The sequence below is a fragment of the Eptatretus burgeri genome, chromosome 18 (assembly GCF_056783735.1).
Source record: "Eptatretus burgeri isolate ZD-2024b chromosome 18, Ebu_testis_v1, whole genome shotgun sequence".
Classification (NCBI taxonomy): domain Eukaryota; kingdom Metazoa; phylum Chordata; class Myxini; order Myxiniformes; family Myxinidae; genus Eptatretus; species Eptatretus burgeri.
In genome coordinates, this window is record NC_140978.1 from 32,951,118 (window position 1) to 32,978,510 (window position 27,393).

The 27,393-nt window shown below is 42.2% G+C and overlaps 1 protein-coding gene across 1 annotated transcript in view; it reads left to right on the forward strand.

The window, feature by feature from the left end:
• Positions 1 to 5,321: 5,321 nt before the first annotated feature.
• The window catches only part of LOC147008846 (nicotinamide riboside kinase 1-like), a 38,085-nt gene continuing 16,013 nt past the window's right edge, over positions 5,322 to 27,393 (forward strand). Inside the window, exons 1-5 of the mRNA XM_085864473.1 lie at positions 5,322 to 5,417; positions 9,514 to 9,604; positions 9,852 to 9,900; positions 16,340 to 16,420; positions 16,717 to 16,834. Of these exons, the coding sequence (XP_085720599.1) occupies positions 16,734 to 16,834 (101 nt within the window). The 5' untranslated portion in view covers positions 5,322 to 5,417; positions 9,514 to 9,604; positions 9,852 to 9,900; positions 16,340 to 16,420; positions 16,717 to 16,733. The remainder of the gene's footprint in view (positions 5,418 to 9,513; positions 9,605 to 9,851; positions 9,901 to 16,339; positions 16,421 to 16,716; positions 16,835 to 27,393) is intronic.

A 27,393-nucleotide genomic window follows, 5' to 3' on the forward strand; every position in this document is an offset into this window, starting at 1 on the left:
ACACAGACTTATCGATCGAACTGAACTACAGACCTTTATGGTGTTCTGCAAATTTCCACAGCCATAACAATATATATATATATATATATATATATATATATATATATATATATATATATATATATATATATATATATATATATATATATATATATATATATATATATATATATATATATATATATATATATATATATATATATATATATATATATAGAGAGAGAGGACAATAACTGAAATTTTGAGGAAAGGTGAACTTAAATGGACTGGATTGGGGCAGTTTCATTGTTATAATTACAAAGTGTCTTTTCTGGTCATGAAACCTGTAAAATAAATGGAGTGGCAGTGATTTGCAAAAAGACGGCAGAGTCTGTACTTTGATACAACCCGGTCAGTGAAGTTGAAAGAACATCTTGAACACCACCATAATTCAGATATAATCCAACTTCTGTAGCAGATGAAGAAAATGAGTTTTATTGAAAGTTCTAGGAACTGGTAGAATAGGTTCCCAAAGGAGATGTTTTAATTATTATAGGAGAGTGGAATGCAAAAATTGGAGAAGCAGGAGCACCAGGGATTACAGGAAAACACGGACTTGGTATCCAGAGTCACGGGAGTGAATGCTGGAGTTTTTTTGGCGAATGATCTCCTAATTGCAAGCAGTTGGTTCAAACAACCCAAGCACAGACTGTGCACATGGACTTCACCTGATGGGCAACATACAAATCACATTGACCACATTCTCATCAATCGCTGCTAACATCACTGCCCTGCACAAAAAAGGTGCAAAAAAGGATCCCTGCAACTACAGACCATTCAGCCTTCTCCCAATCATCAGCAAGGTTATGGAATCCATCATCGCTTCAGACATCAAATCCTTCCTCTTCTCCAATGGCTTGATTTCTGATCATCAATTTGGTTTCAGACCAGGTCACTCTACCCTGGATATGCTGCTTTTGCTCTCCCAACAATGAATGGAAGTCCTCAATGCCAGACAGGAAATCCGAGCCGTATCCCTGGACATTTCACTTGCTTTTGACACAGTCTGGCACCCTGCCCTGCTCACCAAACTCTCTTCCAATGGTATCCAAGGACATCTCCACTTATGGCTCGCAGACTTTCTCTCCTGTCGCAGTCAACGTGTGGCCCTAAATGGAGTTCTTTCATCCCCTCTTCCTGTCCAGGCTGGAGTTCCTCAAGGTAGCGTTCTGGGTCCTCTTCTTTTTCTGGTTTTCATCAATGATCTCTCTGACTCTCTGGAAAATCCTCTGTATCTCTTTGCTGATGACTCCACCCTCTGCCGTACCATTGGTCATCCCTCAGACAGGCAAGCAGCAGCTTCTTTTCTTACTGCAGATCTGGGTAAAATCACAAACTGGTCCAACACGTGGAACATGTCTTTCAATCCAGACAAATCTCACACTCTCACTATGTCTCTTCGAAAGGACCGTTTAGAAAACCCCCCCATCCACTTTCTCAACAATTCTCTGGAAGAAGTCCTTTCTTTCAAGCTTCTGGGTCTCACTATATGCCATTATCTTTCCTGGGAAAGCCACATTTCAAACCTCGCCCCCAAAGCCAGTCTCCGACTGGGAATCCTCCGTTGTGCCAAGTGCTTCCTCAGCCCACCTGAGCTCCTGACCACTTACAAAGCTTTTGTCTGCAGCCTGATGGAGTACTGCTCTCCCCTCTGGGCTGGTGCTCCTGCCTCCCACCTTTCTCGGCTTCACGCTGTAGAAACCAAGGCAATTCGGATCATTGGCATCTCCCGCAATGAGGCAGAGTCTTTGGGCCTCTCACTCAATCACCGCAGGTTGGTCGGTGGTCTTTCTGTCTTCTAACGTCTCCTCTCCAGCCTTGCCCCCCCCTGCTCTCACTGCGATTTGTCCCCACCACATTTCCGCAGGGCGCTCCAGGTCCGTCAACAACCCCCTTCTGGTAAAACTACCTAAATCACGAATCACTGCTCACCTTCACTCTTTCATTCCTCTTTTTTTCACGCCTTTGGAATAAACTCCCTCACTCTATTCATTCCCATTCTTCCCTCCAGGCCTTCTAAAGAGCTATTCACCACCACCTCTTATTATTCCCCATCCAAATCCTTGATGTTCTTTACCCCCGATAATCCACCCAAGCCCACCTCCTTCAAATTCCCTGCTTTCCTTCCTAAAAGTCCCTGTAATGTCCATCATCTATTGGCCATGTTCCCCGTCCCATCCCTCTCCCTTCCACAGATCTAATGTCGCTGTTCCCCACTGTTTTGTCCTTCCCACTCCCTCCCCTCTTGTCTCATGCCCCCCTTGATGTGCGTTGTGTGTTAGCTCTCACACGAGCGTCGACAAGGTATACAAAAAAAATGGAATAAGGAGAAGTGTTGTGCCATCTGCCAACACACTGCTTGGCACAGACTATGGGACAGATCATTAACTCCTTTTGGCAAAACTGCGAGTCATAGTGAGAAAGCTAATCACAAGTTCCAACCAGATATGACTTTGAAGTATCTAAACCATGTACAATAAAGATTTTAAAAAACGAGCACCGCACTCTTTGACGTCGTGACATCACCAGATATGCCTCCACCCACATTATTTCATCATCATACAGACTTGCACAAATTTTGATTTAAATCCCTGAACCCATCTTCAAAATATAAAATAATTCTGGCAGCCACACCATTCGTCTGATCAGGCTGAAATTTAAAACATGTATTGCCCATGAATACGAGGTCATAATTGTGAGGTTTCACGTCCATTGAGCTGGATATGGTTGACAGGATGCCAGACTAAATGTGGCAAGAGGTTGAAAATGATGTACAAGGAGAGGTGAAAAACATCAGAAGAGGTCAAAAAAGCAAGCAGAAAGAAGAAGACCAAATAATTTGCTCGAGGATGGCTAACATCACCTTCGTCAGCCAACTGCTTCTCCTTAATGGCCACAATTATTCCCACTTTCTTGCTCGGTTGGCCAGGGGAAGTTTGGCTCGAGTCTTTCACGAACTGGCTGGCCAGGCCTGACGTTCGACTCAGGTTCGAGCAGGAATTTGGAATTTGGCCTGGGTGCTGGCAGTAGCTTACCTACTCTTTGTGAAGGCCACCATGTGATTTTTAACGTCCTCCAACTAACGCTGGCAGACGAGATTTCCAGTTTTGATGTCCATCCAAGGGACGGCACACACATTGATGAATCACCCTGCCCGTGAAACATCAGGATGACAGTTTATAGCTGGGTCAGGATTCAAACACAGGGGAGACAGCTAAGGAGTGAGTGAGCATACCTCTTGGCTATCCTGTCACCCATCTTCATCAGCCAACCTTGCTGCTTAAATACAGTGTATGGAGCTAGAAAAAATCACTTCCATTACGCTGCGAAGCTCATTTTGCTTGCTTTGGCTTTAACGTCCGTTTGAGTGAAATGAAACATTTTTAAAATTATAAATTGTTCTCACTCAGATTTCAGCATCACTGTAGTGCATATTGTTCAGTTGTTTAAACTTCATCAGTTTTTCATCAGTCAACGTGATTCGTGAGAATAAACAGTCAGAACGATTAGTTCCGAGTACATAACTTACTTGCATATGTGCTTTTTAAATTTATAATACATCATTATGAGGAAATCAAACTTGGATGACATCGAGGTTGGAGTCAGGATTGGAATCTGATCATGAACGTCACCAGAAGTTGGCCACGACTTGACATAAGCTGTTCTTCCTTCTGATGGCGGTCAGCATACCATTCTGTTGATTTCATCCATTGTTCTCCTTGTCCGCTAACACGGATCAACACGATGGACACACTCCACTTGTCCGTCCGTCTACCAACAACACTAGTTCTTTGTTCACGAATCAAGCACTACGTTTATCCAACACATCTACCCCAAAAGGGTTAGTAATGGTCCCAGCTCTCAATAACCAGATTGAAATGAAGGTTAAAATGCGTTGGTGTGATAGTAAGGCCATTCTTGACTTAAAAGCCTTGTGATGCTTCTATTAACTGCAACTTCTGCCTTTATTCCATCATGCAAGGATTTAATAAGTTTTACTGTTGTAAGAGCATACCATACCTCTGGAGCATCAACCAAAAAGTCTGGCGGGGAAGAAAATGGTCTGTTTTCCAAGGTCCACAAAAGACATGTCGACCTTGATGTTGTGTTCCTTGGCTTTCTTTGCTGGCTAACGTACACAGAAAATCATATCTGCATATATCCTTTTTCCACAATAAGTCAGGCAAAGCCTTTTTCATTTCGAATAATCTTTGCAAGCATCTTCCTCACTTCGTCAAGCAAGCCGATTCCACGCCAGTTGTCAGCCTGTGTGAGGTCCCCCTTTTAGCTATTCGTACGGACACTGCATCTCACCACGAACTGGGAACTCATTGCTCCTTCCACACAGTATCGAAAAGGTCTAAGGCGTAATCCATCACATCTCTGCAGCACTTCACCATCACTGGCAGGATTCCATTTTTCCCATGAGCTTTGTGCCCTTTCAGGCTGCTCAGTGCCTTAATATTTCGAATTATGTGAGTGACTCACTCACGTCATCCCTCACTGCATATTGCCGCACTGATTGAATCGCATCCTCTGTAAAAGGTGCTTTTCACATGTCAAACAGTTTTAAAACTATTCTGCCAGAAATGAAGTGTTTCTTCTTGGCCCACAAACTTCACATCCATGTGAATGAACAGGTAGAGCTACTGTACTATATTCCTATAGACTGTTGGTAAACTTTTCAAAAGTTTCCTATAGACTTGGTAAACTCGGACTCGGATGAATGATGTTCTTGTAAACAGATCGGTCTGCTTACGAGTCCTTGCACATCATCTGCATCAAAAACCACGTATCATCGAGTCGTGATTTCCTTCTACAAGGTCATCATCTTTGCTGTTGTCGCAGCTTTGTAACTCGTACAGTGGGTGGCCACGTGCATTCATCGACCATTTGCGAGACACGTACGGCAAGGCAATCCAGGGCTGTGTTCATTGCAGACTTTGGAGCATCACATTGACCTTGGAGCATCCATGGAGCAGCACGTGAATGATTCACCTTCATCGCGTTGACATGTCAATCCCACACTGACCATTTATAAGCTCATTGCACAAGTCCTTTTGATAAATATCGGGTGTTGCAAGCCATTGAGGATAGACTGACAAATGCAATGGGGAAAGTGAATAAAACAATTGGGAAATTATCATTTATCACAGTGCCAAAGTTAACGTGTGAAGCCCAGTAATCGAGAGGGAACGCATGGGTGGCCTTTGAGGTCAATGTGATTTTTATTTTTTTACAAATGGGATGCAGTAGGCCATTAAACAACAACAATAATGACACGCACAGGCGTACAGTTCTCAAACGGACCGTGCTGGTCCCAAAGTCCAAATCAGCGGAGTTTCTGAGCTGAGTGATGACGCTCGTGGTTGGGATCGGTGGGTGAGTTGTGTCGTGCACTCTCTCCATTATGACGTCCGGATAGCTCATTGGCCGATTGGAATAATATATAATCACACGAAGCTCCAGCAGACACACACACAGTGTTGTCCACTCTACCGCTCACATTCAGAGTGCATGAGAGTGCCCGGTGCGGGTAATTAACATACCCTAGTCGGACCCCTGTACTTCCGCAATCGCATTCAGTTAAGTTGCTTTTTTGTGTTTTTACTTTATTCTTTTTTTTATTTATTCTTGAAAACCGTTACTATTTCGTATTCAGCCTGTAGTTTCTGGTTGCATCATTTGTGGAAGCACAACTGTGCCCCCTGTTCCCAGTCAGCTGGTACTCATTTTGCTGACCTCAGAAGGATGACAAGCTGAGACAACCCAGCAAGATCTTAATATCAGATACCTTAACCGTGAAGCCAGCACCAGGCTTTTGAAAAGTGTTATGATTAAGTAATTATTTTTCATTGAACAATTCCAACAATTCATCAGATATTTTGGAATCGCTCAATTCTGCGATTGGAAGCGTTGGTAGCGGTTCGAATCTTGTCTGGTTCATTTTTCGATTTGACAGAAAGAGAAAAGAAAATTGTGGATGCGTTATCTTGTTGAGGTGTTGCATGCAATTTGAAAACTTTTGTTGCATCACTGTCAGATGAATTTTGAATGTTTCGTATTGAATCACAAGAGTGAAAAGACACAGCAAATGTGTGCAGGGCAAGGTTTAGAGTAGTGTTCCAGGAATAAAATTTCAGCAAATACATTTCAAGTTTCCAACACCTTATCCTTTATGGCAAAAACAGATGAAGGACAAAACTATGGATGAAAATGAATACTTGTGTACAAATGCATTGTGAGTCACAGATGGTGACGCAATAAGTCATCACATTATATGTTGCCTTTATTGGCAAGTTTTAGGCCTGGAATTGTAAGTAACTCACCGGAGATGTACGTACAAGTCTGCATGTCGCTTGGTTTGGCAATATTAGGCACATTTTAGAAACAGAGATCATACAGAACACATATCTACATCTTATTATCTTTACCTCTGCCTTAAAAGGTGAAGGAGGTTATGTTTTCACCCCTCTCTGTCTGTTTGTCTGTGTACAGGATATCTCAGAAAGTTGCAGACGGATTCGAATGAAACTTAGTAGACAGGTTGGGTGTGTGACAATGAATAATTAATTCGATTTTGGTGAAGATCCGAATCCGGATCTGGATATGAGAATTATTTAATTTTTTCCAGTGATTCTTCACCATTGAGAGATTGGGCCACAAATGATATACAGTACAGCATGATATTTCAAAAATGTATTTGGCCTGATATGTTCTCGTGGATCAGGCATTGCCTGGTGGAGGTATGCGTTCCACCAAGTTCCCTTCGAGTTTTTAGTGTTACAATAATGGAGCAAATGTGGATGTCACCAAAACTCCAAAATGACATAGCGCCTCCTTTAGTGATGGCCGGAATTACAAATCATCTTACTTTAATGATATGGAGTAAGTTCAATAAAAATTTCTTTCAAAGATGACAAAATTATCAAATGCATTTCCAAGACTGTGCCGAAGCACATTGCACACCGAAGGTGCATCCGAGAAGGGTACTCTCACCTGGAGGGCAACATGTACTGTGAGCAGAGGGCCGGAGTGACCACTGGTGGTCACAATTGAAACAACATTTGACAGCTCAATGTAGTAAGAGCAGTAATTTGGAAATATTTCAGGTACACTGTATTATTGTTGGCTCATTATATCTTTTTTTTTCTTTTTTTTTAATGGACAAACATGTTTTGCAATTGGGATGACAGTCCAGCGTGTGATCGTGGAGAGTGCTGTGAAGATGGCTTGTGATCTGACGTCATGTAACATTGCCATCATAATGTAACACGACAATCACATTGAACAAATAATAAACCAATGTCACCTGCAGGGTGACCCGTATCTTGCCAAAAGGCGACCACGTGTGACTTCTTTAAGGTCACACTGAGGTGAACAGAGCTGCTCTCCACCAGGAGCGACTCCTTGAGGAATATCTGCCTACGAGAGATTCCGATGAGAATCGTTCTACAGAGTAACCATGAAAAATATGCTTTTGCCTCATAACGTCACCAAATGATGTCATAATGTCTCAAAGCTTGACATATCTAGAAAGCACTCATCGAGGTGTTCAATTTGAGGTATGACATGATATGGTTCCTAAAACTTGAAAATTTGACCTTGGGGTCAAATATGTTTGACCTGAGGCGCTAACCATGAAGGTCAAGGCCAATCGCCACCAAAAGTTAAACAGCTGAGCGCCAGACCATGAACTATACTCCCATGAAGTTTGAAGACGATCCGATCAAAATTACTCAAAAAATAAGGGTTTCGTCGACTCCACTGATTTGCGACAATGTGACCTTGACCTTTGACCTTGACCTTCAAAATTTTATGCGCTGAAAGGGACCTCTATAGGCCTCTGATATGCGAAGTTACAAAAATTTCCAAGTAGAATGGGCACTCGGTAGAGCGCATACCTTCGCCTCCGCTACTTTTTTGTTCTTGGCGTGAGAGTGGGGGGAACAGAACAGTGAACATTTTGGTGTTGGTTTCATACAAATTGGTTTTGATTTGACCGTGTTATGACAAAAACCGCATATTTTGAAAGGTCGTGACCCCACTGACCTTTGACCCCCAACCGCTAACAAGGGTAATGACGTAATTGTGTCATGTCGCCCATCACAAGATTGGGCAATGAATTCTGAACATTTTGGCATCGGTTGCATGCCAATTAGATCAAAATTGACCGTGCTATGGTAAAAATACGAATTTGACCTTTCCGTGACCTTGACCTTGACCTTTGACCCGATCGCTCCCAAAATCTAATCAAACGTTCCTTGGATAATAACCCATCATCCCACCAAATTTCAAGCGATTTGGTTTTATACTCTGAGTTATGTGAATAACACACACACACACACACACACACACACACACACACACACACACACACACACACACACACACACACACACACACACACACACACACACACACACACACATATTCACAAATAAATAAATAAATAAATACACAGCGACCAATACATAACCTTTCGCAGAATGCGATGGTAATGATAACTGTGCTCTGCAGAGTGATTTATACGTGATTACAGACCAAAAAAACCCCCCAAAAAACATGAAGGTCAAGGCCAATCGCCACCAAAAATTAATCAGCTGAGCGCCAGACCATGAACTATATTCCCATGAAGTTTGAAGACGATTCGATCAAAATTACTCAAAAAATAAGGGTTTCGTCGACTCCCCTGATTTGTGACAAAGTGACCTTGACCTTTGACCTTGACCTTCAAAATTTTATGCACTGAAAGGGACCTCTATAGGCCTCTGATATGCGAAGTTACAAAAATTTCCAATGATAACTCTGCTCTGCAGAATTTTTTATACGTGATTACAGACAAACAAACAAACAAAAAAAAAAACATACAAGCTAACATATCTTGCAAAAACTTCGTTTTGGCAAGATAAAAAATAAATAAATAAAAACATACAAGCTGACTAAGATATCTTGCAAAAACTTCGTTTTGGCAAGATAATAATTTATTCATGATCGTTGAACACTATTTAATTTACCAACAATAACAATTACCCTGTTTTGCTCTCGCTCACTGGACATGTTACCGTTCGTTACGCAATGCAATGGCGTGCAGCAGTTACTCTGCAGGTAAATGTCTAGATACTCTATTTTCTACTAAAATCAGTTAATTGCACGAACAGACCTCCAAACTGTCGATTCGTGCAATAAATTTCTGCACAATATGTCATCTTCACTTGATTTTTAAGACATGATACATTCACAAATCAAGCTCTGACCTTTTTTGGGGGAGAGGTATCATGGCGGTCAGTAGTTGGTGTGCAACGTCAAGCTGCTGACCGGAAGATCCATCCAAATTTCTTCATGGAGAACAGTGGTTGTATCGAATGTAGTGTCGCAGTACCTTTTGAAGAAGAGGATCACGTGTCGGGCCTTGACACCTTTTTGAGTGTGAATTTGTTCTGATGTTAATTGCTTCCTTCTCCACTGTAACAGAGTAACCAACGGTGGGAAAACGACTCTGGCTCAGAGGCTGCTTTCCGCATTCCCACGGTGCAGGATCATCCATCAGGACACTTTCTTCAAGGCAAGTTATTCCACATAAGAAACAAGAAACCTCGCAATGTGTTGTCACATTCTGATATTGATGCCACACTTTTGAGCCGAATCAGGAGATTTTGAGAAAACAGCATGCTAAAAGGAGGAGATGGAGGAGAGATTTCCTGGTGGGATTTAGAAGGAAAACAGAAACAAACTGAGAAATCCAAGATGTTCTTTTGTGAGTAATATTTGTTCATGAAAACCCATGTACTGCATATTGTTCTCTTTCACAGCCACAGGAGCAGGTGACCATAGGAGAGGATGGATTTTGTCAGTATGATGGTGAGAAATCACAACATTGTACTTTGTGTAATCAGACAAATTTAGCTTCAAAAAGATTGCGTTGGCCTGTTTGATGTTCACATCTGAGCACATTGATTGGGATGCAAATATTTAAATTTTGAATCCCATGTAGCCTTCTGTTTGGATTGTTCTATTTGTCCAGAACATCTATAATGCAATGAAAAGCAAGGACACACACCTGCAGCAAGGTAGAGGGACAAAATATTGATACTTGGAGGAAGAATGCATGAGGGGAAGGGTTGGAGGGGAAGACACATGGGATGAACAAGCTTGCTACAAGCTCAAACACAGCAAGAATGTTGGTGAAAAAAGAGGGAGGGAAAACCGGGGATGAAACAGCAGTGGAACAAAAAAGGGAAAGGTGGGTGGGGGAGAGTTGAGAAAACACAATCATCTGGAAGGGGTGGACTTGTGGAGGATTAATGAGTGTACAAAAGATCATGGGGTATGGCTCCACAGGCGAAAGAAAAGGAACAAATGACTGAAGGTGACCAGTGAGCTGGATTTTGGGAGTTGCACCAGGGGTCTCCACAACTTTGTGCACGGGGGCATTGTCATGCTGAAACAGGAAAGGGCCTTCCCCAAACTGTTGCCACAGTTGGAAGCACAGAATAATCTAGAATGTCATTGTGTGCTGTAGCGTTAAGATTTCCCTTCACTGGAACCAAGGGGCCCAGCCTGAACCATGAAAAATAGCCTCATACCATTATTCCTCCGTTCTAAGCTGCCATTTTGATTTGGCCTGCTCAAAAAGTTTTGCCTTGGAAACAAGATATACTCTCACGGACTAATTGACGTATATAATCAATATATGATTTTGGATTTGAGGATTGCATCTTGTGGACTAAATAAGTGTTGAAATCTGAACATTTAAAGAAATTCCCAAAATCTTATTACGAAACGTATATCTTGTAAGCTTTAAACGAGGCTGTGCACCCTGCTTCTCCATATGTACACAAGAAAATGTGAAAATGCCAAAGCTTTCAACTTAACTTTTGCTACTGTTTTGTTTTCTACTGTTTTTCCCAAAGTGTAACCTCATTGAGTGCAACGTAAATAATTAAGCAGGCAACTGGGCTCCCGTGGCGTGAGCAGTGGGCATGGCGACCGTGGAGTAAATTTTAGGATTAGAATCATAAAAGCAACGGAGCAAGTGAACTAGTAGCTCAAGAGAATTGAAAAATGTTTTCAGTGGCTACAAAGCAATGAATCCCTACACCGTGGCAAGATGGTCTAGAGCAGGCGTCGGCAACCTAAACCAGGCCGCGGGCCACTGGGCCACGTTCGGGCCACCTCGCGGGTCGCACCCCCCTCCCAACCCGAAAAAATAACAAACACACCTAAAATCAATGATAATAAATGTAATTGTAAATTGAACCTTAAGACCTTCAGCCATCTGAAACAACAACGAAAAAATATTTAAGACCAAGTTAAATGGACGAGAAGCGAAAATAATTTATTGTGACGTACAGAGACTGTGATATATGTGGAAGAATCATATGTCCACATATGTTAAATTTTCCGTCGGTTCAGAAAAATGTTTCGCGGGTCGCACCTAATGGAAATCCGGACAAGGCGCCACGGGCCGCACGGGAGGAGCTCGCGGGCCGCATTTGGCCCGCGGGCCGCAGGCTGCCGACCTCGGGTCTAGAGGTATGCACACTTGCTCTAAGAGTCTCCGTTGTTTTGTCTGGGTTCAAATTGTTTCACCTTTTTTTCTTTTTTCTTTTCCTGCTTTCATTTCGTATGTTATTTCGTTTCATAAGGATTCTATCTATACATATGAAAGTTAATTAAATGTTTGTTTGTTTGTGATGCCAATCATCTGAGCTCTTGGGGTTAAGGGGAAAGCATGGGAGCAGGAAGGGAAAGAGGTGGGTGGGAATCTGAAGGGGGTGGGAGGTGGAGGGAGGGAAAGGGGTAGAGTGGGAGTCCAGAGGGAGGAGGATGGGGTTGGATGAGGCAGGAGATAGGGTGGAATAAGGGAGGGGAGGGGAAGGGGGTGGGAGGAGGGAGGGAAGGGGGTGGGGTTGGAATGGCAATGCTGGATACCTTTGCTAGGTTTTTAATAAATACCCTGTTGTTAAATGATAAGCTGTGTTGTGGTCATTGGGCAATGTGTAACTCCAGAAGTGCATAATAAATTGGCAAATAAACTCATACACGGGAAATTCAGAATAGTGTGATTTGGTTGCCATTAAAAGCGAATTGCCTTCTGGCAAGCCCATCCACTTTTGCAGGAAGGGGAAGAGGTTTGTCATGGCCATGTGGTACTTTGATTGCACGTGCATACACAAATTAATGACCTATCAACCCCTTCATACCTGGCAGGCACGGAGGCCTCAAAGACAACGTGCCATTACAGTGTGTGTGTGTGTGTGTGTGTGTGTGTGTGTGTGTGTGTGTGTGTGTGTGTGTGTGTGTGTGTGTGTGCATGCTTGCGTGTGTGTGTGTGTGTGTGTGTGTGTGTGTGTGTGTGTGCATGCTTGCGTGTGTGTGTGTGTGTGTGTGTGTGTGTGTGTGTGTGTGTGTGTGTGTGTGTGTGTATAATACGTATAATATGTCAGGTATAATTTTTGTGTGATCCCATATCAATATATATAATATCTCACGTACAATATGTGTATTGTGTATGATCACATATCAACATGTGTTTTTGTGTCACGTACAATGCGTATGATCACATATCAATGTGTGTATGTATAACATGTACAATATGTGTATAAATCACAATCGTGCATGTGTATGTGTAAATCACGATTCATGTGTCTGTGTGTGCGCATGTGTATGCACCACCTCCACCGGACGTCATTTCCTCTCGCAAGTCTCTCAGACTGAACGGAGCCTTCGCTGGTCCTGAAGCATCCATCTTCACCTCAGCAAGGAACCACGACACATACACTAAGTGCTCAGTCTCCCCAACGGCGCTCCGTCTCCCCAACAGTACTCCGTCTCCCCAACAGCGCTCCATCTCCCCCTCTGTACCCGAAGAGGTGACGATGTCGATCTACAAGACCTTCTGTGTGACTTCCGGGGTACGCCCGGTTATGCCTGGTCACCCCCTTCTCAGTCCCATCTTTCCTTGATGGGAGAGAGTCGGCAAAACTCAGCAAGCTGCAAGGCAATGCCAGGGTGCCAGGCCGTGTCCCAAATGCATGTCGATCAGCACAACTCTGGGTGCCATGTGCGTGGCCCTCTGACTCACCAAAGCTGCCACCCCCGGCTCAGTTCTCACTCCCATCAAAGTCGTTGTAATTGGAGTGGTCCTCAATCCCACAAAACTCGGTCTCTCTCTCGTCCTCAATGGTCGGAAGTTTGCAAGAGGTAGTTCACCAAAGCTTGGGCTTTCTCTCCCAGCAGCACGGAGTCAACAACTCCCACCAAGATGCAGAGCCAAGCTGCATCATAAACTCATGTCGGACGGCGTGATATCGGGCGCCTCATGTGCAGCTCGTCCCTTCGAGAACTGCCATTTTCACACGACTCGGTCTTCACTGTCTTCAAAACTGATATATTTAATGCGGCCCCTGGTCCTTTCTGTCCCCAGCAAGAGGGAGGCAGCATAATGATGAAGCATCAATCTTCGATAAAAATTCATGGTAAAAAGATAATAAAAAGACGTCATACTGACACTGCACTTACCGCCTCTGAGGAAGGAAACTCATCTGTTCTTGAAACATCAGGCAACAATAAATAATTTTCATTCTTTCCTCTTTACTGCTCAGTATGCTTCTTCTTTCCTCCAAAAACGAAATACATATATACTGTATATACTGTATATAATATATATATATATATATATATATATATATATATATATATATATATATATATATATATATATATATTCTTCTTTCGGCAGCTCCCATTCGGGGTCGCCACAGCGGATCATCCGTATGATCCGCATAGTGATTTGGCACGTGTTTTACGCCGGATGCCCTTCCTGACGCAATCCTGCTCGCCTCTTACGACACAGGGATATGGTACACCTATTTTAACCGGGGTATACACCGGCCCAGTACACTGGTACTCATTTCGCCGACCTCGGAAGGATGACAGGCTGAGTCAACCCCCTGGTGTATTAATTCAGTGGCCCAACGGGGCTTGAACTCAGGACCTTTTGGATCCCAAGCCGCTGCCCTAACCACTGCGCCAACACCAGGCGCCATGAGCACACAACATACAGGTCCTATCGGTCAGTTATATCGGTAAGTACATGTTGCCAGTTAGGGTCCCGACCCTAGTCTAATGGGTAATTAAATGTTCCTGCACTGTGGAGTTATTTTAATAGTCAGGTTTTCTTTTAGTTTATTTTTAAACCAACCTCAACGCCGACCACACCGCATCACCCTCACCTTCACTTCGCTTCCTTCACCTCGATCTGGCCGACGTCATGGTGGGCGGAGTTCAAGGAGGGGCTGCGTGGCGGCCCTCGACCAATCAGCGTGCAACAAGTGAGGTGACCGTCGCCCAGCCAATCAGATCCCGCGACAGGAGGAAAGGGCTCCGCGTGACGTCACCATGCTCCCGGGCCAATCAAGGAGCTTGCCGCCTGTTTTGGCCAGCGAGAGAGACGAAGAGTGATTTTGCGCGCCAAAACCAGCCAGTGAGAGAGGGAGGGTCGCGAGGAGGCCCCCCCTCCCCCTCTGAAGAGGGGGGTATAATTATCAGCGCGGTCTGCACGTTCGTGGTTGTTCTGATCCTGGCAAGAAGTGTGGGCACAGATTCTGATTCTGGCAAGAACTGTGTGTTCGTTGTTCTGGTTCTGGCAAGAAGTGCGTGCAGGGGTAGTTGTTCTGGTTCTGGCGGGAAGTGCGCACATGGGTTCTGAGAGTTCTGGCAAGAAGTGGACATCTGCGTGCAAGGGAGTTCTGAAAGCGTCTGCGCACGGAGTGGTCGGTGCCACAGAGGGTCTTCTCCCGCCAGCTTTTGCCCTGCCGACTTCTGTTCGCCTGGAGCCCGGTCGTGAGGGCGTCTGGATCGTGCTGGGGGTCCAGTTCTGCCCCGAGGACCTGGTCCTTGAAGACCGCACGAGGCAGACAGGTGCGAGATAGGCCTCAATAAAGACCATTTGGTCCGATTCTTTGGGTGTGTGCGTATGTGTGTTCGTGGCGCCAGTCAGATAAGTAGTGAATGGTATAAGTGCTTTTTGCTTGTATATACGTGCATTTATCAATATTCGGTTTAACTCTGCCCTTATGTGCTCCCCTCATTCCCCCATTGTAAATAAACATTCCCATTTGTGAAATGTATCCGCTCGTTCGTGTCTTTTCCTCCATTGGCTTAACGTGCTGCGTGTAGGAAAATTAGCCAGGCCGTTGCCGTTGTAACGGGATATTTGGGACCAACGGATTTCGGCGATCAAACCGCTCGGATCGCACACGGTTCGAGTACACTAAGCGGCTCCTTCCGTACGGGTGCCGTCGAGGGTGAATTTCCCCGGTAGGTTGGACCACGTGGCTATTTAGGTAAATTGAAATTGGCAATCGACCCTACCCCACGTGGTCTGTCTATTGGCGAACTTCAGTCCAATAAGGGACCCGTACTTTTCCAAAAAGGTACGATCTAAATTCCAGGCGATTGGTCGAGCCGACTCTACTACTCCATCTAGCGGTCGTGCTCGTGGCCGACGCCCGGCCCCGCAACAATATGACCCCACCCACACTCCTCAGCCTGAAGAAGTTGCATATTGTAACCCAAGAAGACCAAAACAAGGTAAGCGCTATGCTGTTTTGAACCCTTCCCAGAGTTTCTCAACAACTATAAAGACTTTCACACATCGTGCACACATGAGAATCCCAATGCTATACACTCCCCTTAGCTACCGGAATGGTTTCATCGCTTATTGGCGAATCATCAGCGACAGCGTGGACAGCAATGCATACCAATGAGGCTCCCATGCATGCAAACGTCAAAAGCAGTTAATATATAAATGAAGAAAGACGCATCCACTCACCTGTGAGTGGAGGGAATAGCCAATCAGCTCTCACCTAATCAACAAAACCCAGGTGGCTTGGATTATATAAACAATTAACCCCTCCCACACTCCTCAAACCAAAGAAGAATCCCAATCCTCATGTGTGTACGATGTGTGAATGTCTTTATAGTTGTTGAGGAACTCTGTGAAGGGTTTGAAACAGCATAGCGCTTACCTGGCATAGGTCTTCTTGGGTTGCTTTATGCAGCTTCTTCGGCTGGAGGATTTCTTGGGTAAAAAAAACAACTCTGGGGTAAAACAAACTCCTCACTAAAATTTCTGGGGAAACGACTGCTTCAACTGGTGACAGCATCAAATCAGTGATATTCTATGTGACAGCCTGGGCCATATTTTACCAAATGTGGAGTAGATTTCATTTCAGCTCTGTCGTATTATTTGACAAATGTCAACCTTTTCACTGCTTCTGATCCATGTTCCAAGACGGGTGTGATGGCTGTCATGTCGGGACTCCGTCGTGCCCGAAGAAGAAGTTGCAAACCAATCCATCTCTTCCAGCCAGAGGTTGTTCTGCAAATTAGACATGTGGCACCATCTTCCTGTTCTAAATGTCTTCCATACTGCAATATGTCTTGCTGATATTGTGGAAAGCGGTTTCTTGGATTATAGCATTTTGTTCATTATTAGGGGTGTTGATTTTCAGGGGTGGTTGGGGTGTTGATTTTATTCTGGTGGGACATCAATCAGGGGTGTTGATTTTATTCTGGTGGGACATTGTACATCCACATTATTAGCATTTGAATTCAGAAAGTAGGCTTGATTGAAGTGACTGTCTTTATTGCATCTGTGTGTTTGTACAGTGTTAAATGCACTGGATATGGATGCTATGGTGAATGAAATCCAAAGGTGGATGAACACAGAAGATATGGAGAGGCCACGACTTCTAATAGTTGAAGGTTTTCTCCTCTACACTTATCTGTGAGTTTTTATCCTCCTTGTTTCTGCTACGTTAAACACATTATGGTTTGAAAATTGGTGTAATGTTTGACCCTGACAACGAAAGTCTCTTCTCCATCACATTTGTATTCGTATTTGGGGTTCTGCCCAAAGTCAAGTTCAGTACTGCTGAATCAGTTTCTTGGCAAGGGTTACAATGGGTGGTTTGTCATTGCCTTCCCATCATTAATTATAGGGCAGCAATTTGTAATTTGTTAAGGGTGCCGGCAATAGCTCGCCTCTTCGTGAAGGACACCGTGGGATCTTTAACATCCACCAACTACTGCCGTCAGATGGGGCGCCCAGTTTACCGTCCATGTGAGGGACGGCGAACGTGTTGATGAATCATCCTGCCTGTGAAACACCAGGATGACAGTTTATAGCTGGGTCAGGATTCAAACCAAGGTTAGATAGCTTAGAGGTGAGTATGCATACCTATAAGGTCTAGGCCATCTTGTCAGCCTTCGCACCTCTCGTAGCTTGTACCTGTTGCTGTGTTTTAGCCGAGGGAGTATTTGTTGAAATCTATCTGGCCGGGTTCTTCCCGACATCTTTATTCTTTGATTCTTTCATATTTCTTCGACTTTTCACATTTATCTTTAATCATTCTAATTCTTGCTTTTTCTTTTCTTTTATTTATTTTACTCTTTATTTCTCTTTCTTTATCTTTCTGGAGAAGAGAAGTGAATGTTTTGCAGAAATTTTTCTGTAAGGCTCACTTGGCTGCACCTGGATGGGTTTGAGAGTAGTGGAGTAGTGGCTGAATCCCAAATCCTATCCAGGTTCCTCCTGATGACTCCATCCTTGCTCTTTACCTCTTCGGGTTCCTTCTGATAACTCCAATGCAGTATTTGGTCTTCCGTTTGAATGTTCATCATGTAAACCTTTTAAAATGAAATTTACATACTTGTACCTTGTAAATAAATTTATCAGCATTCTAAAATTTGAATGTTTGAGATCCACAAGAAACAATTTCTTTATTTTTAGTTCACCTGGAACGTAGTTCCGGGGAGCTTATGGTATGGCACGTTACTAGTCAGTCCATCCGTCTGTTCATCCATCCGTCCGTCCACAAATACTTGCAACTTCTTCTTTGAACCTACACATAAGATTCCAATGAAACTTGACCACAACCTTCATCACTCATGATGTACCAAAGTTTGTTCATGCCATTAAAAAAATCGATGTCTGAGAGAGTCTATGGGGAGTGAGGGGTTTTGGGAGGGGGGGGTGGGATGGTTGCCTCCCAAAATATTTATTTGCTTCCTTCTCTGAAACTGCACACAATTTTGATGAAACTTGACCACCACCTTCATCACCCATGATGTAATTGCTGGTGGCAGTGAAAGATTTAATTTTTTTTTTAAACATTCATTCACGTCCAAAATCCAGTTTGGATGAATTTGTGTTTTGTTTTGCTTCTTCGGACTCATAACAGGTTTACAAATCTATATAAACAGACTCAATATTGAGATTTATCTCACCGAGTGCAAAGCGAATCCAGTCTTTGGAATACTGAGTGCACTGTTTTAAGAGAGTACATTTTCTCTTACTTATCAAATATATAACAGGATTTTGTTGTTCATGACTTCCTGATGAAGGTAACCTCATTTGACACATTTTCATACTGATTGGCTTTATAAGTTTTAAAACATTCGATGATGAGGACATGCAGGCCTTTTGATAATACTCCTGTAGACAGGGGTGGTTAGGGTAACTTCAGATCTTGGAGATCAAGGATCTTCGAGATTGAGGAGGGTATATAATTTTACAAAGTGTTGGCTTGTATTAAAAACTAGACGGTTCATAGAACACCTTACCCCACGCAGTGTTTAAGTAAATAATTTAAATGAAATGAAATAATGATTTTAAAGGAAGGTGACGTGTGTTCTAAAGTGTTTAAGTATTATAATTCAATTGAAATAAAAGAGAGGAAAAAAAATCTGGAAGTTTACCATCGTTGATACAGTGTCTTCTACACCACCTTATTTGACACATTGCATTCGTTCATCGTACCTGTTATTTGTGTCCTTTATGAAAGTTTCCTATTTGGAATTATTTTTAGTTTTGTTTGACTGCCAGACAGGCAGACAGAGTAAAAAAAATAGTATCTCACTCCTCTCTACGCACGTGCGGTCGTGACAAATTCAGAGCCAAAGAACTGCTAAACTACAGATTTGTTTTCCGATTCATGTTCCAATTTTTGTTCATAATAAAATATTCAATCGAAATCAAGTTGTTCCTCAAGTTGGACAGACGAACAGAAGTGAACCAATTGTTTAACCCCACTTTTCGCTTTGAGGGTGTGGGGTAACAACAGAACAATATCCATATTGAGTTGCTGCGGTACACTAAAAATACTGGTTGTAGTTGGGAATATTGAAATTCAAAAATGAAACGCACCATCAACTGCTCTCACAACCAAGCAGGCAGTGGTCAGGTCTGATGTTTCAAGCATGAAATGGTCTTCATCTGGCACCGGGTTTTAAGTGCCCCTTGCATCACATGACTGTAATATTCTGTTACCTTAAGAGCTTATGTTCACCAAAAATCACTGCTCATCCAAGGGGCTCCTCTTTTGCCCCTCGCTCTGTGCGAGTTGGAGACCACTCTGTGGTTGGAACGTCTGAGACACAAGCCTTTGTCCACAGGATACACTCATTAGTTGGATGCTCCTTAATATATGTTTTATCCCAACTCCCCCTGATTATTTTTAGATTCATATTATTCCACTCACTTCATTTTCAAAGTATTGCAACATTTTGTGATAAGCAGATGTGGAAAACTTCTCCCAATTTTGTTTCTTTGCATACAAAATCTTCGCTCCTTGAAGAACGAGGTGAGGGAGGGTAAAAGGCTACATCCTGACAGTGATGCAGTGGGACGTCGTGTGAATCTCACAAGGGGATAAAGGAACAGGAGCAGGAGAGAGAGGAGGGAAGGAAACGTAGCAGTTATTCCAAGTAAATGGGGAGTAGGACGAGAAGGTCAATGAGAACAGAAACCATCATGGACAAATAGAGGTACATTCAAAGTACACCGCAATCATGCCAAATGAACAAACTACACGGTATTCATAGAATACTTACCCCACGGAGACTCGAGAAGGACTTTGTGTGAGCCAACTCTTCTGATGGCAAATTTGTAATTGAATCGATCTGCACGTCTGAGTTAAATGTGTACAAATTATACTTTGAAAAGTCTGCGATAGAGTGCATTCACAAGCCTTTACAAAGTGGCTTTTATTCTCGTTCTAGAGTGTTTTCATAACAACCAAGGCTGATAAAGATGCCGGAATATATCACTGAAGTATAAATCTGGAGATTGTTAAGACGCCAAATTATACTTCTTCTTCTTCTTCTTCCCTTTTTTTCACCAGCTAAGCACAATAAAGGCTGAAGTGATTCCAAAGACTCTAATTTCGAACTTGAGGAAGTGATTGTCTCTGGGCATTAGGCTTTGTTTAATTCACCATGTAAGTTCTGAGGGCACATGTGTCATCCAAGTGATATGCGCTATATCAAATGGTCATGTAACATGAGGTAAAGTTTAATTTACCTCCGTTGAATGGTTATCAATGCACCGCCCTTAACACTAAAACTGTACTTTATAACTACTGGCAGTGAAGACCGGAAACCAAGAGGTCCCGCTTTGATCAGACACCTGACCCCTTACGTCCTCTTTATTAAAGTGAATTCCGAATGGAATTAAAAAAAAAAATTCAAATCAATGGAAGACCAAATAAAATAGGTACTGCATTGGAGTCTTCAGAAGGAACCCAAACAAGCAAAAAGCAAAGATGAAGTCATCAGGAGGAACATGGATAAGACTCTGGTCACAACTGCTGCTACTTTTCCCTGAAACCCATCCAGGCACAGCAATGTGAGCCTTATTCAGAAGAAAAAAAACGAAAGGAACCCAGATTCAAAAAAATTAAATAATTCTGGCTTCCAGAACATAAGTCTGATCACGTTGAAATTTAAAACTTATATTACCCATCGCTAATTGATCATAATTTTGAAGTTTCACGTCGATTGATGTCGTGATTCAAGAGAGAGAATTTAAAATAATATTTGCCTTCAATCCAATATGGCTGCCAAACCATGTGACCTATCCATTATCCGTGAACACCCTGATATTCTCAAGGCTTGGGGAACATGTGTGTGATGTTTCCCCTCGATCTGTCCAACTGTTCTGGAAAAGAAGATATTTAAAGGTTTTAAGGTAAATGCCAAATGGCTGCCAAACCATGTGAATGATGACATCATGGGTGGGGAACATTTTATTCCTCATGGATAGGTGGTCATACCTGTAAAGCTTCTCCTCAATCTATTCAGCCGTTTCGGGGATTTGTGAAGATTAAAAAAATAAGGCTGCCAAACCACATGATCGATGATGTCATCAATTTTTTTTTCTGTTGACCAATTTATCGCAAGATGACCCTCAAAGTTTTTCATACGAATCGGATGTAGCGTTCAATGTATGCAATTATGATGGTGTCATAAAGAAGGCACCTATGACATCATTAAAAAAAAATGACATTCCCCATGGGACAGGAGCCAAGTTTCAATCTGTGGTGAAAATTTTGTGTCAATCTGACAAGTGGTTGCAGAGAAAAGGGAATAACAAAATGCAGACAGTACATTCTAGGTTGGTATGCAACCAATTGCTTAACCCCACTTTCTGCTTTGCGAGCGCAGGTTAAAAACATATCCTCCGGCATGCGACATCGCTGGGGCGCCTTCGGCGCCCATGGATGACACCATGCAGCACATCGAGACAGAATTGGGAGAGAGTGTGTACAAGAATTGATTAATTGCATAATTGAAATAAATAATAATCATAAAATAATTTCTCAATCAATTGGCTTAAAGTATACCCATTACCCAAACTACCACTGTTTCATCCAAATCTGTAACTAGGAAAATTAAGTAATTAATCAAAATTAAACAATTAATCGCTTAATCAATAAATCAAAAATACCCTTTATAGCAAAATCACTTGGTCGCTGTCATGTCCAAGTATCACATTCCTAGCTCAAAAGGTGCCTGAGATATTGCCGAGAAGAGAAAGGAAATAAATAAGTAATTAATAAATCGATAATTATTAAGTAATTATTCAATTGACTGACAAATAAAAAAAAATTTAAAACGCTTTGTTGCCAAACCACTTTTTCACTATTGCGCCTAAATTTCAGCTTCCGAGCTCAAAGGATGGTAGAGATAATCACCCGGACAAGCAAACATGAAAAGTCACTCAAAGAGTGACCCTTAGCGAAACGGAATGGCACTCGGTAGAGCACATGCCTCCACCAGGCTGAATATTTCACATTTTGTATCCCACTGACAAGTCAGATTTGAATACGGACTTTAACCAAAATCAAATCGGCTTGTTCTTGTCACCTAACCAACTCATCCACAACTTTTTTAGATGTCATGCTATATATCATTTTTGGCCCCATCTTTCAATGGTGAAGAAGAACACAACAGACCAGCATACTTGGCAAAAAATTTTTCGACAAGAAACAAAACAGACAAACAAGACGACGTCGTGCAGAGCACGATACTTGAAAAATCCATAAAATAGATTTGACCTCTAAAATAATTGGCTGGTTGAATTCAATGACCAAATATGCAAATCCTCTTCAAATTTCAAGTCAATGGGATGAAAATTGAGGATTTTAGAAATACCACCTTAGTTGTTGACCTTTTGGCCGATGTTGACCTCAAAAATAATTGGCTCGTTGTATTCAGTGACCTGAAATATAAATCCTTTCAAATTTCAAGCCATTTGGATGAAAATTGAGGATTTTCTAAATTTTACCTCATGACGACCTTTGACTTTTGACCTGAAAATCAATGGGCTTCTCAATTGAGACGACCTCGACAACTTGTTAACGTTTCATGATAATCAGTTTAGAATTGTGACTTGTAGGCAATTTTCCACAAAAAAAACATCTAAAATCATCAATTTTCAATTGAAAAAAGTGTCAATTTACATCCAATTAACTTGAAAATTTAACAGCAATTGCAGCGTGCATTACGGAATTGGGAAAGCAACTATTTGAGGCCAAAAGGTCAAAGGGCAACTCAAGGTCAAACTTCAAAAAAAAAAAATCTAATTTCATCTGTAAAATCGTCGATTTTCATCTGATTAACCTGAAAATTTGGCAGCAATTGCAAAGTCCATCAATGAATTTGAAAACCAACTTTTTATGTCAAATTGTCAAAGGTTAACTCAAAGTCAAACTTCTAAAATCATCAATTTCAATCTGAAAAATAATCAATTTTCATCCGATTGACTTGAGCTTTGATTAAGATTATTAATTTTAATCTTAATGAAAGACAATTTGATGTATCCATGGCAACCCCTTAGAGAGGGGGGTGGGTTTTGCAAATTTCGTGCTCTGCACGACGTCTTTTTCTTGTTTGTTTATTTGTTGAATTCGCTATATATGCTAGATATCCCTTATTGTCGGGTTTTCCGTGTGTGTGTGTGTGTGTGTGTGTGTGTGTGTGTGTGTGTGTGTGTGTGTGTGTGTGTGTGTGTGTGTGTGTGTATGTGTGTCTGCAACGCGAGGCTCCATAGCACGAACCAGCGAACCGATTTCGATGAAAGTTTGCCAACAGGTGCCATATGGGGTGGGAATGTGCGCGTTTGAATTTCGTTGCCGAGCAACCACCCGTTGCTGTGCAGCAGCCGAAAAACCGCGTACAGTATTGTTAATACTTGTCCTTCAGTTTTGAATGTAGAGAAACGAGACTTCGGAATTAAACACTTCGAGATATTTAGAAAATTTTACTCGAACCGATTTTTGATTAAGGTTTTATTTTTCAAATGGTAGTCCTTCAAAAATCGGGTGTCTATTTACCGTCATTTTTTATGAGGGGCTTAGGAAAGTGGGCGGAGCTTAGGGAAAGTGGACGTGGTTGATGAAAAGTGGGAGTGGCGTAGGTAAGTGGGAGTGGCGTAGGAAAGTGGGCGTGGCTTATGAAAAAATATTGTGTGGCTCAGGAGGTGTGGTCAAACAAGAGCATTGAGAGAAGTTTATCGGGTTTTCCGTCTGTGTGTGTGTCTGCAACGCAAGGCTCCACAGCACAAACCAGCAAACCGATTATTTTTCAAATGGTAGTCCTTCAAAAATAGGGTGTATATTTATCGTCATTTTTTATGAGGAGTGCCAGTTGGCAAAATACACAATAGGAAAAATCTTGCCAGGCAGAGGAACAATTGTATGTGAACCAATACGTCTTGGCAATGAATCTTCGTGGGTGGATCGGTCAGAATGAAAAGCATCGTATCCAGCGCTTCGATCCTAGCGAATCCCTCATCGCCTACCAGCTTGTTCTTGTTACTTACGAAATCTAAAGATTTCGTAAGTATATTGATCACTTCCGTTTGTTTGTTTATTTGTTTGTACGCATGATAACTCGAGAAAGGAAGAAGCTACCAATGTCAAATTACACCACGTGATTCAGGGGGGTGATGGCTAGCGCTGATTTGATTTTGGTCAAAATCGGTCAAAGGTCAAGGTCACAGTGAGTTAAAACATAATTCCATAAATTAATGTGGAGAAATGGAGTATTTTTGCTTCGCTCGACGTTACGAGTTCGTTTTAACTTCGATTTAAATTTTGTCTTTGGTTTTTGCGATCGCTTAGGACGCTTAAAACTCGGTTGTCGAAATTCTGGTAAAAATCTGATGTTTTGGAGACGTTTTAAGATTGTATAAAAAAAATATTTCACGCGACGCGTCACGGGTCGTCCCATGATGCAGCGCGCTTGAGCAGACACATCGTTGAGTCACGTATGGTTTTGCGTGTGTGCTGACGGTGTTTTCGATAAAGATAGTGTTTAAAAGTCATTTTTTATCCCAATCAAGGTTATCGTCACATGCCTGGCTCGCTGAGCCGTCGGATTATGTAAAGATTGTTGGTGGATGGCCGAATATTACGGTTTCGTGACTTTGATAAAATAATATTGAATAATTGCGTGGAGAAATGGAGATTTTTGCTTCGGTCAACGTTACGATTTTTGATGGTTTGGTACAGAATCATCGTAGAAACTTCTGCTTTGCGTCGCTACCTTCTCTCGAGACAGCTTTTATTAGACAAGGTCAGAGGTCAAGTTGACGATTTCGTAGGTACCAGTCTATGACTGCTTGTTTGTTTGTTTGTCCGAGTAATATCTCAGCCATCCTTTGATCTCGGAAGCTGAAATTTGTGCACAATAGTGAACATGTTCTTTGACAAAAAGCGTTGTTTTTATTTTTTGAGTTATGAATTTATTTATTTATTCATTAATTATATATTTTCTTTCTCATCTGGTTAATATCTCAGGCACGTTTTGAGCGAGGAAGCTGATATTTGAACATGACAATGACCAAGTGATTTGGCCATAAAGGGTAGTTTTTGATTTATTGATGAATCAATTAATCTATTAATCATTTTTCGATTAAATACTTAATTTTTCAAAAAGTTACAGATTCGGAAGAAATAGTGGTGGTTTAGGAATGCTATCAGCCAATTCATTTATAAATAAATTATTTTACGATTATTATTTATTTCGATTAATCAATAAATTATTGCACAGCACTCACTCCCAATTCCATCTCCATGTGCTGCACAGCCTGACAATGTGGCGCACTGGAGGATGTGTTATTTATTACTTACGAAATCTAAAGATTCCGAAAGTATATTGATGACTTCCGTCATCTGTTTGTGTGTTTGTGTGTGTTTGTGTGTTTGTTTTTAGGCACAATTATTCGAGAACGGAGAAGCTCCCAATGTCAAATTACACCACGTGATTCAGGAGGGTGATGGCTAGCGCTGAATAGATTTTGGTCAAAATCGGTCGAAGGTCAAGGTCACAGTGAGGTCAAACATCCAAAACATGATAACTCAAGAACGGAAGAAGCTACCAATGTCAAATTACACCACGTGATTCAGGAGGGTGATGGCTAGCGCTGATTAGATTTTGGTCAAAATCGGTCAAAGGTCAAGATCACAATGAGGTCAAACATTCGATTTTTGATGGTTTGGTACAGAATCATCGTAGAAACTTCTGGTTTGCGTCGCTACCTTCTCTAGAGACAGCTTTTATTAGACAAGGTCAGAGGTCAAGTTGACGATTTCGTAAGTACCACTCTATGACTGCTTGTTTATTTATTTGGCATGAGGATGGTCTACTTTGAATGTAGCTCTACTTGTTTCGGATTTGTTTCATGTGAATCATACTAAATACTCAGTGTACAAAACATTAGGAACACCTGCTCTTTCCATGAAATAGACTGATCAGGTGAATCCAGGTGAAAGCCTTGATCCCTGATTTATTGCACCTGTTAAATCCACTTCAATCATCATACATGATATTGAGGATACAGGTTAAAGAGAGATTTTAAAGCCTTGAGACATGGATTGTGTATGTGTGCCATTCAGAGGATGAATGGGCAAGACAAAATATTTAAGTGCCTTTGAGTGGGGTATGGGAGTCGGTGCCAGGTGTTCCATTTTGAGTGTGTCAAGAACTGCAACACTGCTGGCTTTTTCACGCTCAACATTTTCCCATGTGTATCAAGAATGGTCCACCACCCAAAGGACATCCAGCCAAAGACAGGCCAGTGGTCGAAAACGGCTCATTGATGAAAGAGGTAAAAGGAGGCTGACACAAATTGTGCAGAGAAACAGATGGGCTACACTTAGTCAACTGACAGTCCAGTACAACATTGGTGCCGAAAGACCCAAAAAAGAATGCTCAACTCATCGTATCTTGACACAAATGGGGTATAGCAGCCGACGACCATACAGAGTTCCACTTCTTTCAGCCAAAAACAAGAACCTGCGGTAGCAGTGGGCTAAGAAACGAAAATACAGGACACTGGAGGATTGGAAAAAACATTGCCTGGTCTGATGAATCCTGGTTCCTGCTGTTTCACGCTGATGGGAGGACGAGGGAGAAAACCACATGAGTACATTCATCCATAATGCCATGTATCAACATTGCAGGGCTGGTGGTGGTGGTGGTGGTGTGATGGTGTGGAGTGTGTTTTCATGGTAAATACTGGGTCCCTTGATAAAAGTGGAACAACATTTGAATGACACAGGATATCTGAACATAATTGCCAATCAGGTGCATCCCTTCATGGCAGCAGTATATCCATCTATGAATGGATTTCTTCAGCAGGATAATGCCCCATGCCACAAGGCTCGAATTGTCCAGGAATGGGTCCACAAACATGACAGTGAATTCAGCTTACTGGAGTGGCCTGCTCAGTCACTAGATCTCAATCCAATTGAGCATCTGTGGGATGAGATGGAAAGAGCGATTTGGAGTAGAGATACACTACCAGCCAATTTGACACAACTGCGGGAAGCATTGGAGTCAGCATGGGCCAACATCCCTGTGGAACGCTTTTGACACCTTGTAGAGTCCATGACCCCAACAAATTGAGGTTGTTCTGAGGGCAAGAGGGGGTGCAACTTAATATTAGGAAGGTGTTCCTAATGTTTTGTATACTGAGTGTATATATTTGAAGAACTGTTT